Raw genomic sequence first — 13,348 nt, forward strand, 5'->3', positions numbered from 1 at the left:
CATTGTTTTTTTTTTTTTTTTGCTTTTTTTTCGTTTCATTTACCGTTCTGTATCGATACATTGACCTGGTACTTTCTTCTTCCTTTTTCTTTTATCCTCTCCATGTCATCTTGAGAGAGAGATTAATACACCACCATCTACTCAGTAGAGATCACTTCAGCGCTGACTCGACATGACACATGTCAAATCTACCCGACATTTATGCAATACAGAGCATTGGACCAACCAGATCATCATCCCCTCCCCCACCGACCACCACCATCATCATCATCAGACAGAACCTGCCTTGCCTTCCCCCCGTCACGATTTTCCAGAATGGCAATTTCCCCGGCACATCGGGAACGATACATTACCAGACTTCGGAGACTCTTCTCTCTCGTTCTTCACCTGCTCAAAAACGTTAGGGGCGGAGAGAGGCGACGCTCATCGTGGATCCATCCGCAAGGACCCTTCTCATTCTTGACGAGTATGAAAATATCATTGGCACACACGTTAAATTACCAGTACGTCTCCTTCATCGTCTTGACTCGCGCCGCCCGTAATTGTGGTCCGCGTCACACGTTTCACAACACCCTCGAAATCAGCCCAAGTGAAAGCGAGAAATAAGGTCAGATGGAAGGGGGGGGGGTTGTTTTCCTAAAAAGGACATATGGCATGTATTAGAACATGACGGGTGTGTGGATGGAGAGGGAAGACCAGACCAAACACAAATGCTCCAGACCAGGAGTTCTTTTTCTTCTCGTTATAGTAGTAATAATTCTCGTTATAGTAGTAATAAACGTCTATGTAATAATAAAAAAGTACCCCCTCCCCCCACCTTCCTTTTTTTTTTTTTTCTTTTTTTTTTCTTTTGCTGACATGAATTAAGATGGTTTAGATGTTCTCCCCCTTGAAGATGGAAAGAGAAATTTGAGGGTTGACCGGGAGAAGAGAAAAAGGGGGGGGGGGAGGAAGGAGAAGCGCTACCAGAAGAAGTCTTGTCCTGAACCTATAGGGAATAGGTAAGATGAAAGGGGGGCAGGGTGTGGAAAAGGGGTTAGGACAAGAAGCGAGAGAGGAGTTCGAAAGAGGGTAAAGAGATGGGGCGGGAAGGGGGGAGGGAGAGGTGAAGCCGGTCACAGGACAGTCATCATAGGACAGACTCTACAGCTTCACCCATTGACCGGTGAGTTTATGCCAGATCACCGCGACAAAGTCCTCCTTGAACCTCTCCCACGGGTTCCTGTTCAGCCAGTACCCAAACTCGCGGTAGTGGTACATTTCGCCCCAGCAGTCCCTTCCCCATTCGCACCCGGCCATGTTGACGAGGAAGTCGTGGTCGTCTTCGTTGTAGTGGAACCGGCTGTTGTTCTGCTGGACGCCCGCATCGTCGAGCTCCACGCAGGCCCCCGGCGGGAACGAGTTGATGGTCCTCTGCGGGAGGAAGCCGGTGTGCTGCCGCACCCACGGGTGCGATTCGTACATCTCTTCCAGCGCGTCCTGCTCCTTGTGGTCCCAGTCCATGTGCTTCTGCTCGTACATGACCGGGTCCCACCACATGTCCAGCAGCCGCTCCGTCCACGCGCTCCGCCGCATCATGAACGACCCCAGGTTGAAGCCCGCGCAGTCCTGCGACAGGAGGAGGTTGAGCGAGTTGGCCTTGCCGTCGCCCACCGCCGACAGCGCCTCGGCGTCCAGGTACGGTTCCGTCGGCGGGTGCGTGATGTTCAGAGGGTTCCACTCGTTGATGTCGCGGTACACCTTGTCCTCCAGGTCGGTGAAGATGTGCTCCTGCAGAGGGTACGACAGCTCCATGATGTATGTGTTGAGATCGAGCCACCAGAACCTGTTGACCTCGGGAGTATTAGCGATCGATCTTCCATCCTCTTGCATATTTCTTTCGGCCATATTCTCCCCCTCCCCCCCCCCCTCTCTCTCTCTCCTTCTCTCGCTCTCTCCCGCTCTCTCTCGCTCTCTTCCTTCCGGTCAAGACAAAGAGAAGACAACTCACCACTCAGCGTCGGGATATTTCCGCATGGCAGACCTCATAAAGTCAACCTTTTCCCAACTCTCGCGCCACTCGTGCGCATACCGCTTCTTGATACTCATGTCGACAATCTCCAGGTTGTAGCCCCATCGGTTCGAATACTTGCGCTTGTTGCGCACGCTATCTCGCTCTACCGCCCACTCACGCGCACCCTTCCACTCCATGACGCCACCGCCCAGGTTGGCTCCGAGGATGATGACAAACTTCTCTCCGCCGCCACCCCACGATGAGCGTCTCCACCAATATAGAAGCGCTGTGCTGTCTTGTCAGTCGAAGAACCGCTTGCTCCGATGCGACCGAGTAGGAGGGGGGACAGTGCGTGTGTGTGCGTGTGTGTGCGTGTGTGTAGACTCACGAGTATTATATAGAATAAGGAGGAGCAAGAGGACAGTGGCAGCAGCGAGCAACCTCCCCTTTGACTTCCTCCCCATCCTGCCAAAGATGGACGAGATGCGCTCGCCAAACGACGCATTTCTGGGCGCCCAGCCTCCTCCCCGTGCGGCCTTGTCCTTGTAGCCGTATGCATTGTTGCTGTTGTCTGACGGGTAAAATCGCGGTAGGCTGCTGGTTATGCGACGCATGTTTCGGACAAAGAATCCCGAGTTCTGGGTCGAGAAGGACGGGTAGCCATTGAGGTTATGGTTGCTCCTCATCCGACTGGCCGAGCCCCAGGGGCCGGAGGCGCCGGCGTTGCTTCCTGCGCTTGGAGGGATGTGGGCTGGGCTGGAGCGGCCGCTGTTCATGTTGAGGCCCGGACTCGACCATCCTCCGCCCGGGATGGGGGAGGGGCTTCGCGATAAGGACATTTCGGCGACGGGGGTTGCTGTGATGGGATGTTAGCCGGCATCTGCCCTTCCATCTCATATAGATGTGCATGTACGCGAGAGATTCTCATCTGTCCAGTCACGGGGAGGACGGGAATGCGAGGTTACGTACCTGGTATCGGAGAGAGAGCCGGCCGATTCGAGGGAATGGCCGGGCGGGAGTGCAGCTGGTCGAGAGTAAGGTGGTGGCCGGATCGCTGCTCGGCGAGCGTGTGTCCAGTCGAGGAGCGTCTCCGGTGGTGGGAGCGAGGCGGCCTTTCCCTGTAGGAGCTCGAGGAGCCGGCCTCGTCGTCTACGGCGGAGGCCAGCGTGCCGGCGGGTGATCAAGGGCTGGTCGCTCGCGGGTAGCGGCGGCCGGCACCACTTGAATTCCTTACACGTCGTTTATGCGTTTATGTTGTTTTGTGTGTTTTGTTTCTTTCCCCTTTTCTTCCTCTCTGTCAGAGATTCGGTACAATCGCCTATGTGGGTGAGGTAGAGAGGATGGCGATGGGCGTAAACGTTTCCGTGATTGATCGACGGCAGAGGTTAAACCAGGAGCGGCCAGATCTTTATTTTTTTTGTCTTGGCGCTGGTCGCAAAGGGGGGGGGGATCGATCGTAAACGGAATGGGGGGAGGCCGCGAACAGAGCAGCGAGGTCGTAGGTGCTCACGCGGGAGGAATGGATGGTCGTCTGTCCTTCGTATAACGTCTGGAGGTCTCGTCGTGTGTGTTTCGTGATGAGAGATGGACAGGGAGATGGAGGGGGATATCCAAGGAGGGAGAAGAAGGGGGATGAGAGAGAGAGAGAGTTGCAGAAAAGTTGAATCTTAACGGGGGAAGTGGGCGGGTTAGTGGGACACAGGCCAAGCTAAAATGAAGTGTCGCCTTGGCGCTGCAGGGTAGTAGTAAATGCCAGAGAGTGTGATGCGATATGAGCATTCGGTAATAGGATAGGATGGCTGGGGAGGGGCAGACGAGGTAAAAAGGTAAATATTTTAAGACCAAGAATAAGAATAAAAATAACGGGATCGAAGAAGAAGAAGAAAGTCAAGAAGACGATGACGATGACGGTGACGGTGACGGTGACGGTGACGATAAAGGGATAATGAGAGGGCAAAAAAAGGGTGACTGATGTCCTTGAATGATCACTGTAGCCCCCTTGATGGTAATAATTTCATCTCGTCAATGGCGATTCATTAGTGGGCTCCAAGTCATGCAATGGATCCGAATTGCGCATGGCGCCAACCGTGGAGCCTCAAAAGATCAGCTGTAGTCTATCACTGTGTCCTATCTGACCGTGACTCTTCTCGGTGTCCGTGCTCGACCACACTCTGTCGCCCGTGGTTTCAATGATTGTACTATAGAATACTCCCCGTCCCTACTGATAGCTGTCAGGCGAAGAAGACTGCATTCGAAAAAGCCATGGCACTAATCCGTAGTTACCGCATCGTTACAGGTGCTGAAGAGGGTGGCTTCACCTGCAGGCTACGAGTATTACAGCTGATATAGCCTATACAGATTAGAGGTATTGCATCTATACGAGTATATGCGAGTATATATTATATTGCTCGTACGTATCATTACCACAGTACTGATACGGTATTTCTCCGTATTATGGAGTAATACTTCGCACTCTGTTGAGCCTGTATCCCTGCCAGTACATGTATTCGAACAAGCCGCCACTCAACCACCGTCATCCGTCATAAGCCACAAGGTCGATTTTGACGACTCCGCGTACTCGTATTACTCTTATTTTTTGCGTGATTACATCAGTACCCGCTTGTCCATGGTCCTGCTTGTCGATGATGACGGTGCCCTCTCTCCCCGCTCACTGCAATGGCTTTTTTTTTTTTGTTATTGGAAGCATCACCTTGCTTTCGACCCAAGTCATTTTGCCACCTCTACCTCGATTCTGGACTCTCGACGTATGCTATTACTCAACCTAGTCTCGTCAGGGTGTTAGTTAGCATCGTGCCCACCATGACCGAGACCCGTTCGACGAATTACTCCGAGAACCGTCAATCTACCCTGCAGTAGATGATGTGAATCATTCTGTTGAAGACTTGAAGTAGCTGCCTCATCTCCATCAATGTCCATCTACATGTCCTTCTCCGAACAGCGGGTGAGGCAGTGGAGCGCTCACTGCCAAGAAACATGTCCACGAATTTTTTTCATCTCTTTACCCGTCCGACTAGTTCAGACACTCCCTGACACCCGCACATGTCGCCCCGTCTTACCGTCCTAGATTATAAGCACATGTATGTGCCCCGCTGATATCCCGAACCATGCACGATTGCCAGTCAAGGGTCCGTGACCAACCGACAATGACAGCCAGAATGACGAGTCTTTACCATCGCACCGTGATTCCACTTACGGCAGAACCGACAGTAGGTAGCACGTCGTACCTGTACACCGATCAACCAAGGATAGTGCCGCAGCCCACAAGGTGCAGTGCATTACCGGTTGACAACCACCGGCAGCATTCTCACCTCTTTTTGGACCCTGACTGTGTTTGGTGGCACGACTAACCCCGGATCGCCTACTTCCCGTCTGCACACACTGCACGTCGTACGTGAATACGGCAAACGGACAGTACGAGTACATCTGAATCACGGCCAAACAGCCAGCTGGACGAAGCCTGAGGCAGGAAACAAGGCAAGCAAGACAGACTCTCTCTCCTTGGACCCTCATTCGATGGGGAAAGAGCGTAGGCGCGCACCTTCCCTACCCCGAGCGGCAAGGTCAGCAGCCACAACCAATGACAGCCAACCATCTCCTCCCGGGCGCCTACGCACTGAAACCCGCAGATCCCATCTCGAGCCAATCATGTATGATACACGCCGTTCACTCTGCACTGCATCACCACATCGCCAGGCGACAATAGGCCATCACCCGCCGCCCAGCTTGATGCTCATCATGCCTCTTTTAACATGCCTGACGCGCCTCGGGCGCTTCTGCCCTCCTTCTTCTCTTCTCCTCTACGTTGTCCATCGCTTCTCTCCCGTCCATTCAGTTCTCTTCCTCTCTCTTCCTCTCTTTCTCCCCTCCATCCTACCACTGGCTGAGCTTGCTTCCAAGTCGTTCCGAGTCTCTCATTGTTCAAGCCTGCATACTATTGTCTCGTGACGCTTTCATCCATCCGCTATTCTGAGCCTTCCATTGTCCTTTGCTCCCACCCCTCCTCTGTCTCATTGCATCGACTCATACATCTCCTTGTCTCTCTGCTACCAGTAGCCAGGTCTCGCCCCGACCTGTTCTGTCACAGAGACGACCTGACCATACTCCACACCAACATGTCACTGTTCAGCCGTGGCCTTTGTTCGTCATAGAATCTCACAGCCATGTCACACGATTCTCGAGAACAGTCGGCTCGGCAGCTCCCACGCCGACGCTCAGCGGAAGACTGGGAGGACTGGCAGGACGACGATGACGTGGTCACCCCCATCGACCCAGAGGAACAGGCCCTCGTCGAAAGCCCGGCCTCCCCCGCGTCGAGACAAAAGTCCGCTGCACAGCAAGCCAGAGCATCTTCCCAGTCTGCGAGCAACACCACCAGGATAAAGCGCCTGCGATCGAGACACAGACAGAAAGCCCAAAACGCAAAGGCTGGAATCAGGCTCATCACCGACATGTCCAACTTCCGCCGGCAGAACCAACTTGCCACCCAGCTTCAGACCACCCACGACGCTGACGCTCCCAAGTTCGTCGACGCCGCTGCTCTCCGCGCCCTCGAGGGCGACCCCAACTCGGCTTCGGTCGGAAACTGGAACTGGCTCAGGAATCAAAAGGGCAAGGTCCCCGCTTCCGCCACACCCCAGTCTGCGTCCGCTCGCACACCTTACGCCCTCACTCCCGGAGACGCCCCCATCATGATTGGCATCTCTCTGCCCTCGGAGGAGACAGGTGCCTCCTCAGATGATGATAGCCGTACAACGCCCACCGCTGAGGCGCTGACGTTCCGCGCCCCAGTCCGGGCGAACGACGCTGATCGTGGGAACCTGCCGGCTCAGGTTTCCCCGTCGTCGACCCCAGCGACTACCCCGATCCGCCAACAGATATCAGTGTGGTCGCCAGACACGCCAGACACGGCATCCTCTAAGGCATCCCGTGCCGTCTCTAGCTTCTACTCGCAGACAACCGACGCGACTTCTTCCAGAAAGCCCGTCGACCAGGACGTCCCTCCCGTGCCGGCCCTGCCGTCCACGTACAAGAAGACACAGCATCAGAGGCTTATCAGCCTTGAGATTGGCAGTGCCAACAATGACGATGATGAGCTCGGAACCCCCTGTACCCTGTTTGAGGAAGACGGCAGTCCGAGCCCCCAAAAGCAGGCCAAGCCCAAAGGGCTGGCCCCCGGTTTCACACCTGACAGCGCCAACTCCAGGTCACACGGATGGTGGGACCATGTCGTTACCCCATTCATGGACAGACGCTTCACGTTTGCGAGCCGCAGGACCAAGGCAGATTCGCCCAACTCGCCTGCTACCGCCAACACGCCGCGTGACTACCACGCGCAGACCCAGAGTCCTCTTGCCCAGCAAGAGAGCGTCGGCGAGAAGCAGCCGCTCGAGCAGGCTCTGCCCGTGCCCCGCGCATCAACGCCGCCCATCGTCCGGGCGCCGACGCCGCGCCGGACACCGACGCCACCAGCAAGGCCCGAGACGAGAGATGTTCCACAGCCCCTGTCGCAGCCGACGGCACTCGGTCTCGGCGATGCTACGTTGCCGTCGGAGAAGCCGACTATCGTGGTGACACCCGAAATATCGGGCGAAACACCGCCTCCATACTCCCCACCGCGGAGGCTGAATGAAGAGGGGGATGGCGGACCTGTGCGGTACCGTGCCGTCCCCCCCCCGGAGCACCCACTGCGGTCGCAGTTCCTACCCTCTCCAGGCCCCGGATCTCCCGGTCTCGCGGCCACGATGACATCCCAGGGAGCCACGCCCATGACGGATATACCCATCACGCCGACGATCCCCAGGGAGATGCCCTCGCAACCGCCCGTGCCCGTGCCCTCTCGGCCGATGGCATCCAACCTCCCACAGGAGCACTCTCACGATGCTCGCGGGTCCGAGCACAGGGTTGAGCGCGAGCGCCGCCGCCACGAAAGGGAGGAGACCTTGGCGAGGAAGCTCGGCAGCTTCTGGCGAGGCCGCGGGTGCATCCCCTCGCACGGGTGTCTCGGCCGTCCCGGTCGCGAGGGTCGTAGGAGGAGAAGGGTGTACATGGGTGTGCTGGCCACGACGCTGGTCCTCATCATCCTCTCCATCGTCCTCGGCGTCGTCCTGACCCGTCCCAGACACTCCTCCGACCCGCCCCCTTCCATCTGGGTCAACCTGACCGACTTTCCACCCATGCCTACCGGTGTCCTGACGGTGGCTGGCCCGGAAAATACCGTATCCAGAGACGGATGCACTGTACCTGAGACGATATGGAGCTGCTCACTGCCCAAGGAGGAGCACGACTCCGTGAGCCCGTACGACGCCGACCAGCCGACCATAATCATGCAGATCCAGTGGGACAACAGCACGAGCAAGGAATGGGACGTCCCCGATGGCAGGATTCCCAAGCCGGACGTCTCAGCCCGGGACGTCCACTCACGTCGGGCGACAGAGTTCAGCCCATCTCCCGAGCCCCCGACTTTCGCGGACATGTGGTTCCTGGGTAACACAACCGACGGCGTCAAGTCGGACGACAAGGCCGGCGAGCCGGCGCCCTTCTACATCAGCGTGCTCGACTCGACCGACGGTGCCGTCGAGCAGCCCGGACTGGCCAGGCGCCAGACGACGGTGGGCGACGAGCTGGTCAAGGACCTTGTCGACCCTCCGGACCTGCTCGCCGACGGCACCCCTCAGCCAGCCCGGATGCTCCCGGAGGTGAAGCAGCAGCCCGTGCGGCTGTTTGACCGGGGCCTACCGACGGAGCACTACGGTTTCTACACCTACTTTAAGCGTACCATCTTCGTCAAGTCAGTGACCAGGGACGACGGCGGCGGGGCCGTGCCCGCTGACGAGAATGGCGGGTGCACCAAGACCGAGGCCAACCACCTCGTGACGTGGGGCCAGACGCGCATGCTGGTGCAGATATGGACGCGCAAGTCTGGAGACGTAGACCACGGCGTCAAGCTCCTCAGCAACGCCAGCCAGCCCAGCATAGATGGGAAGGCAGATCTCACCCGCCCCGGAACGATGCCCTACCCCGTTACCGTCAGCCTAGACACGCACGGCGGAGACCCTGATGAGAAGCTCGTGTGGCAGTGGCCCATGAATAGCAGGCAGAAGCTGGATACGGAAAACCCCAAGCTACTGTCCAACGACATCTCGTTTGACGGCGAGCTGATCAACCCCCGTAAGGATAACGATACGTCCTTTGGAGGGTTCGATGGTGGGACGGGGGGATGCAAGTGTGTCTGGGTGAATTGGGAGTAAAACTTTCTGTCTCATTTCCTTTGCCGAAAACAATCTTGTTGGCTTTTTTTTTTTCCGTTGGTAACACTCTTTGGTATATTCCTTCTTTCTGTTTCATCTCCTTTGTCAAGAACAATCTTGGTGGCATATTTTCTTCTTTCTTGTCATGGGATAAGAAAAGGATGGCATGTATGGCGTTGCTTCGATTTATTCACCATCATGGTGCTAATCTAGATGGACTTGATTTTGGTTTCGTTTCGGGATAGTCTTTTTTTTTTTTTTTGAAAGGATTTTTTTTTAAAAAAAAAATAAAATAAGAAAGAGCAGAATGCATTACAATCAGTATAGATAAAATACAACAGAATGGAGATGATCTGCTCAATACCCTGACAATGCTAATTGTCCATCGATGCAATATCAATAAATGTATCTATCTTTTATTTGAATCTATGAAGCATGCGATGGGCATCACCAAAAAAAAGTGGGATCCACTCTAAAGTCTACACTGGTGGTACTGTTTCTTGGCCAACCTATCGCATCCGATCAGGGCGACAGGTCGAAACACACCCTTTCTCACCAGCTCGATGCGCCTCTCGAGATTCCAGGCGGCCAACGTGCGGCAGCGGCTGCCGCTGCATCCGCGCACCCGCCAACCGACCACTCGACTCCTGCAGTTGGGCCCCGGACACGGACGCGAGCTCACGACCCTCGCGATCGAGACGTCGTGCGACGACACGGCCGTGGCCATCCTCGAGCGTGACGACAAGACGGGGGAGCACACCCTCCTCTTCAACGAGCGGATATCCTCCGACCACAGGAGGTTCAGGGGAATCGAGCCCCTCGTCGCGGTCCAGGGCCACACCACCTCGCTGGCGCCTCTGGTCCGGAAGGCCGTCGGCCACCTGCCCGGTGGGCCTGCCTCGACGGGCGCGGCGGCGGCGACGACGGCACGGGCGCAGAGGAAGGGCGTTCCCGACTTCGTATCCGTCACGAGAGGGCCGGGCATAATGCCGAACCTGTCGGTCGGACTGTCGACGGCCAAGGGCCTGGCCGTGGCCTGGGGCGTGCCCCTCGTGGGGGTCCACCACATGCAGGCTCATGCGCTCACGCCGCGGCTGGCGAGGGCGCTGGGGTGGCGCATGCCCGTCGACGACGGCCGGAGCGGGGGCCCGGGAGGCGAGGAGAGTCTGGCCCGGAGGCAGGGCGAGCGAGGCGAGGACCGGGAGAGAGGGCCGGATTTCCCATTCCTATCCCTCCTCGTATCAGGCGGCCACACCCAGCTGGTGCACTCGCGCTCGCTGACGGACCACGCCATCCTGGCCACGACGGCCGACGTGGCCCTAGGGAACCTCCTGGACCACTCGGCACGGGACATCTTGCCCGCCTCTGTCCTCGACTCGGCCCCGGACGTCATGTACGGCCGCGTGCTCGAGGACTTTGCCTTCCCCGACGGCGGCACCCGGGCCGAGTACGAGTCCGCCTTTGCGCCGGGCCGGTCGCGCGGGGCCGAGGTAGCCGACGCACCGGCCCGGAGCGAGACCGGGGGGTACGGCTGGACCCTGCCGCTGCCGCTCCGCCAGACCCGCAGGATGGCGTACTCGTTCGCCAGCATCGGCACGACGGTCAGGCGCATAGCCGAGTCGAGACGGGCCGCCGACCAGGACATGGACGTCGACGAGCGTCGAGAGCTGGCCAGGCAGACCATGGCCGTGGCCTTTAGACACCTCGTCGACAGGCTGTGCATCGCCCTGGACGGCGACGGACACCACCACCACCACCACCATCACCACTCGAGCGCGGGCGCGGGCGGGGTGCGGACTGTCGTGTTGGCCGGCGGGGTGGCGTGCAACCGCTTCCTCATGCACGTCCTCCGGGCGACGCTGGACGCCCGCGGACACCGGGACATGCGGGTCGTCGTCCCGCCGCCCGCGCTGTGCACCGACAACGCCGCCATGATCGCCTGGGCCGGCATGGAGATGTACCGCGCCGGGCACCACACCGACCTCGACGTGCTGGCCATCAACAGGTGGCCAATGGATCCCGCGCAGGGGCCCGGTATACTGGGTGTGCCCGGGTGGTTGAGGCGGCCTGGGTTCTGAGCGTTTGTACATGACATATAAACTGTATCTACTAACGTATATATATATATATATACCAAGAAAAATAAACAGCTGGTTTATCATGAGGGAGGAAACATCTCAACTGTATCATTAGAGTGGGAAAGGAAAAGTCATTGCTGAACAAATACATTTCTCTCGTCTCGTTTTTTTCTTTCCTATTTTAATTTTGATTTATTTCATTCAATTACTATTCCTTTTTCTCTTGTTTCTTTCAAATCCCATGAAGCGAACAGAGAAGAAGAAAAGAAGGAAACAAGAAAAAGACCAAACACAAATATCTATTCCAGCTCGCTAGTGACGTTTGTAAACTCGCCCTTGTCGAGCTTAGTCTTCCAGAAGATTGGGTTCGTGTCGGAGAAGCCGTGGCGGGTCCAGCCGTTCTCCTCGATATGGTAGAGGTTGATGTAGCCACCGGAGAAGGCGTCGCGGTGGGTGGCGGCGAGGATGGACCTCCTGCCGAGCTCGAGGGCGGCTTCGGCGTCGAGGTCGTAGCTGTACTCGGCGTCGAGGACGCCGTAGGCGAAGGTCTGGCCGGACCCGACGCAGAACAGGTTGCCGGCGAGCCTGGTGCCGTCGCTGTCGACGTAGTACAGCGCGGGCCCCTCCTCGGCCGTGACGCCGGCGCACATGGTGCCCATGCTGAGCCCCATGCCCTTGTACGAGTAGACGAGGTTGGCCAGGATCTTGGAGGCGGCGGCCACGCTGATGCGGCGCTTGTGGCGGAGCTCGTGCAGCCGGCACTGCATGCCCAGCCACGACAGCCAGAACTGGCAGTCGGCCGCGCCGCCGGCCATGGTGCCCAGGAGCACGCTGTTGATCTCGATGACCTTCTTGACCGTCTGCGAAGCGATCCAGTCGCCCGCCGTAGCTCGGGAGTCCGTCGCGACGATGATGCCCCCCTGAAACCGGAAGGCCAGCGTCGTCGTGCCGTGCGCAATCTTGATCGGGCAGTCGGGGTTGGATCGGTCGTCCGTGGCGGAACGGAGCCAAGAGGCGGGCTATCATCAACCATCTCTTGCGTTAGTCAGTGTTTCGCGAGGGAAATGGATGTTGATATACCTTCTTCGTGGGGGGGGGGGGGGGGGGGGGGGGGAGCAGCCAAGGTAAAAAAAGAAAAAAGCAAGAGCAGTGAGCAAAAGAGAGAGAGAGAGAGAGAGAGAGAGAGAGAGAGAGAGCAAGAGAGAGCAAAGAAACTCACATTCGCAACGGGTGGCATGGCAAACTTCATCGAAAGATGGTCCGTGGGATTGGGATTCATCATATCCATGACCTCTTGCTCAGACGGGTCCTTTTCCTCCACCGCCGGACGGCTGTACTGAGCCACGAGGGCGTCCATGACTGTGTATGTGTGGGGTGTTGTGTGTGTGTATGTGTGTGTGTGTGCGGTTTTTGTTCTTGTCTTCGACAGGCTGTGTTTTTTCCCCCTCTTGCTGTTCTCTTCGGTCTCGTCGGATTACCGTGGTGATGGTGGTGGTTGTCGTCGTCGACTTCGTCTGGACGAATGGAAATGGGGTGCGCGGGGCGGAGAGGGAAGAGAGCTCAGGTTGAGTACATGTAGGTCAGGTCAGGCAGCTCGTGTCGTCGTCACAGGTGGGGGGGTAAGCCACAATTTGTCAAGCCACATGATCATATCTTGTCAAGCCACTCCGTACTAGTTAGTAGTAATACAAGTATTATACGGAGTAGAAGAAGTAATACAAATGTTTGCAAGACCAAACACCACAATCATCATTCAACACTCGATTGAATTATATATATATATATATATTAATATATTATATATGTAAAACGGTTGTCGTACAGGATATCTGAAAGGAACGGAAAAAGAGAAAGTTGGAAAAAAAAAAGAGAGCCCAAAATCAAAACCATGACTCCTCCTGTCTCCTCTGACAAAAGAAAAAAAAAACAACTACTACTGGTAGTACTAAATGATAGTTTTTTTTTAATTTTTTAATTTTTTTCCCTCCCTCTCTCTTTTTTTTTCCTTC

At 56.5% G+C, this 13,348-nt stretch overlaps 4 protein-coding genes across 4 annotated transcripts; 2 read left to right on the plus strand and 2 right to left on the minus strand.

Annotated features, from left to right (window-relative positions):
- Positions 1 to 1,143: 1,143 nt before the first annotated feature.
- On the minus strand, positions 1,144 to 2,832 carry GMORB2_6203 (mannan polymerase II complex MNN10 subunit; the record flags this gene model as incomplete). Its single annotated transcript, XM_035468173.1, has 3 exons — positions 1,144 to 1,825; positions 1,991 to 2,260; positions 2,447 to 2,832. 3 exons carry the CDS (start codon positions 2,830 to 2,832, stop codon positions 1,144 to 1,146), a joined length of 1,338 nt encoding a protein of 445 aa, XP_035322154.1.
- A 3,342-nt stretch (positions 2,833 to 6,174) lies between these two features.
- Positions 6,175 to 9,261, plus strand: GMORB2_6204 (uncharacterized protein; the record flags this gene model as incomplete). The annotated part of the gene is made up of 1 exon (XM_035468174.1): positions 6,175 to 9,261. The coding sequence occupies one exon, from the start codon at positions 6,175 to 6,177 to the stop codon at positions 9,259 to 9,261; it is 3,087 nt and encodes a 1,028-aa protein (XP_035322155.1).
- A 563-nt stretch (positions 9,262 to 9,824) lies between these two features.
- GMORB2_6205 (N6-L-threonylcarbamoyladenine synthase) lies at positions 9,825 to 11,339 on the plus strand (the record flags this gene model as incomplete). The annotated part of the gene is made up of 1 exon (XM_035468175.1): positions 9,825 to 11,339. The coding sequence occupies one exon, from the start codon at positions 9,825 to 9,827 to the stop codon at positions 11,337 to 11,339; it is 1,515 nt and encodes a 504-aa protein (XP_035322156.1).
- A 299-nt stretch (positions 11,340 to 11,638) lies between these two features.
- On the minus strand, positions 11,639 to 12,696 carry GMORB2_6206 (20S proteasome subunit beta 5; the record flags this gene model as incomplete). The annotated part of the gene is made up of 2 exons (XM_035468176.1): positions 11,639 to 12,358; positions 12,559 to 12,696. 2 exons carry the CDS (start codon positions 12,694 to 12,696, stop codon positions 11,639 to 11,641), a joined length of 858 nt encoding a protein of 285 aa, XP_035322157.1.
- Positions 12,697 to 13,348: the final 652 nt, after the last annotated feature.

Source organism: Geosmithia morbida (assembly GCF_012550715.1).
Source record: "Geosmithia morbida isolate 1262 chromosome Unknown scaffold_5, whole genome shotgun sequence".
Taxonomy (NCBI): Eukaryota; Fungi; Ascomycota; class Sordariomycetes; order Hypocreales; family Bionectriaceae; genus Geosmithia; species Geosmithia morbida.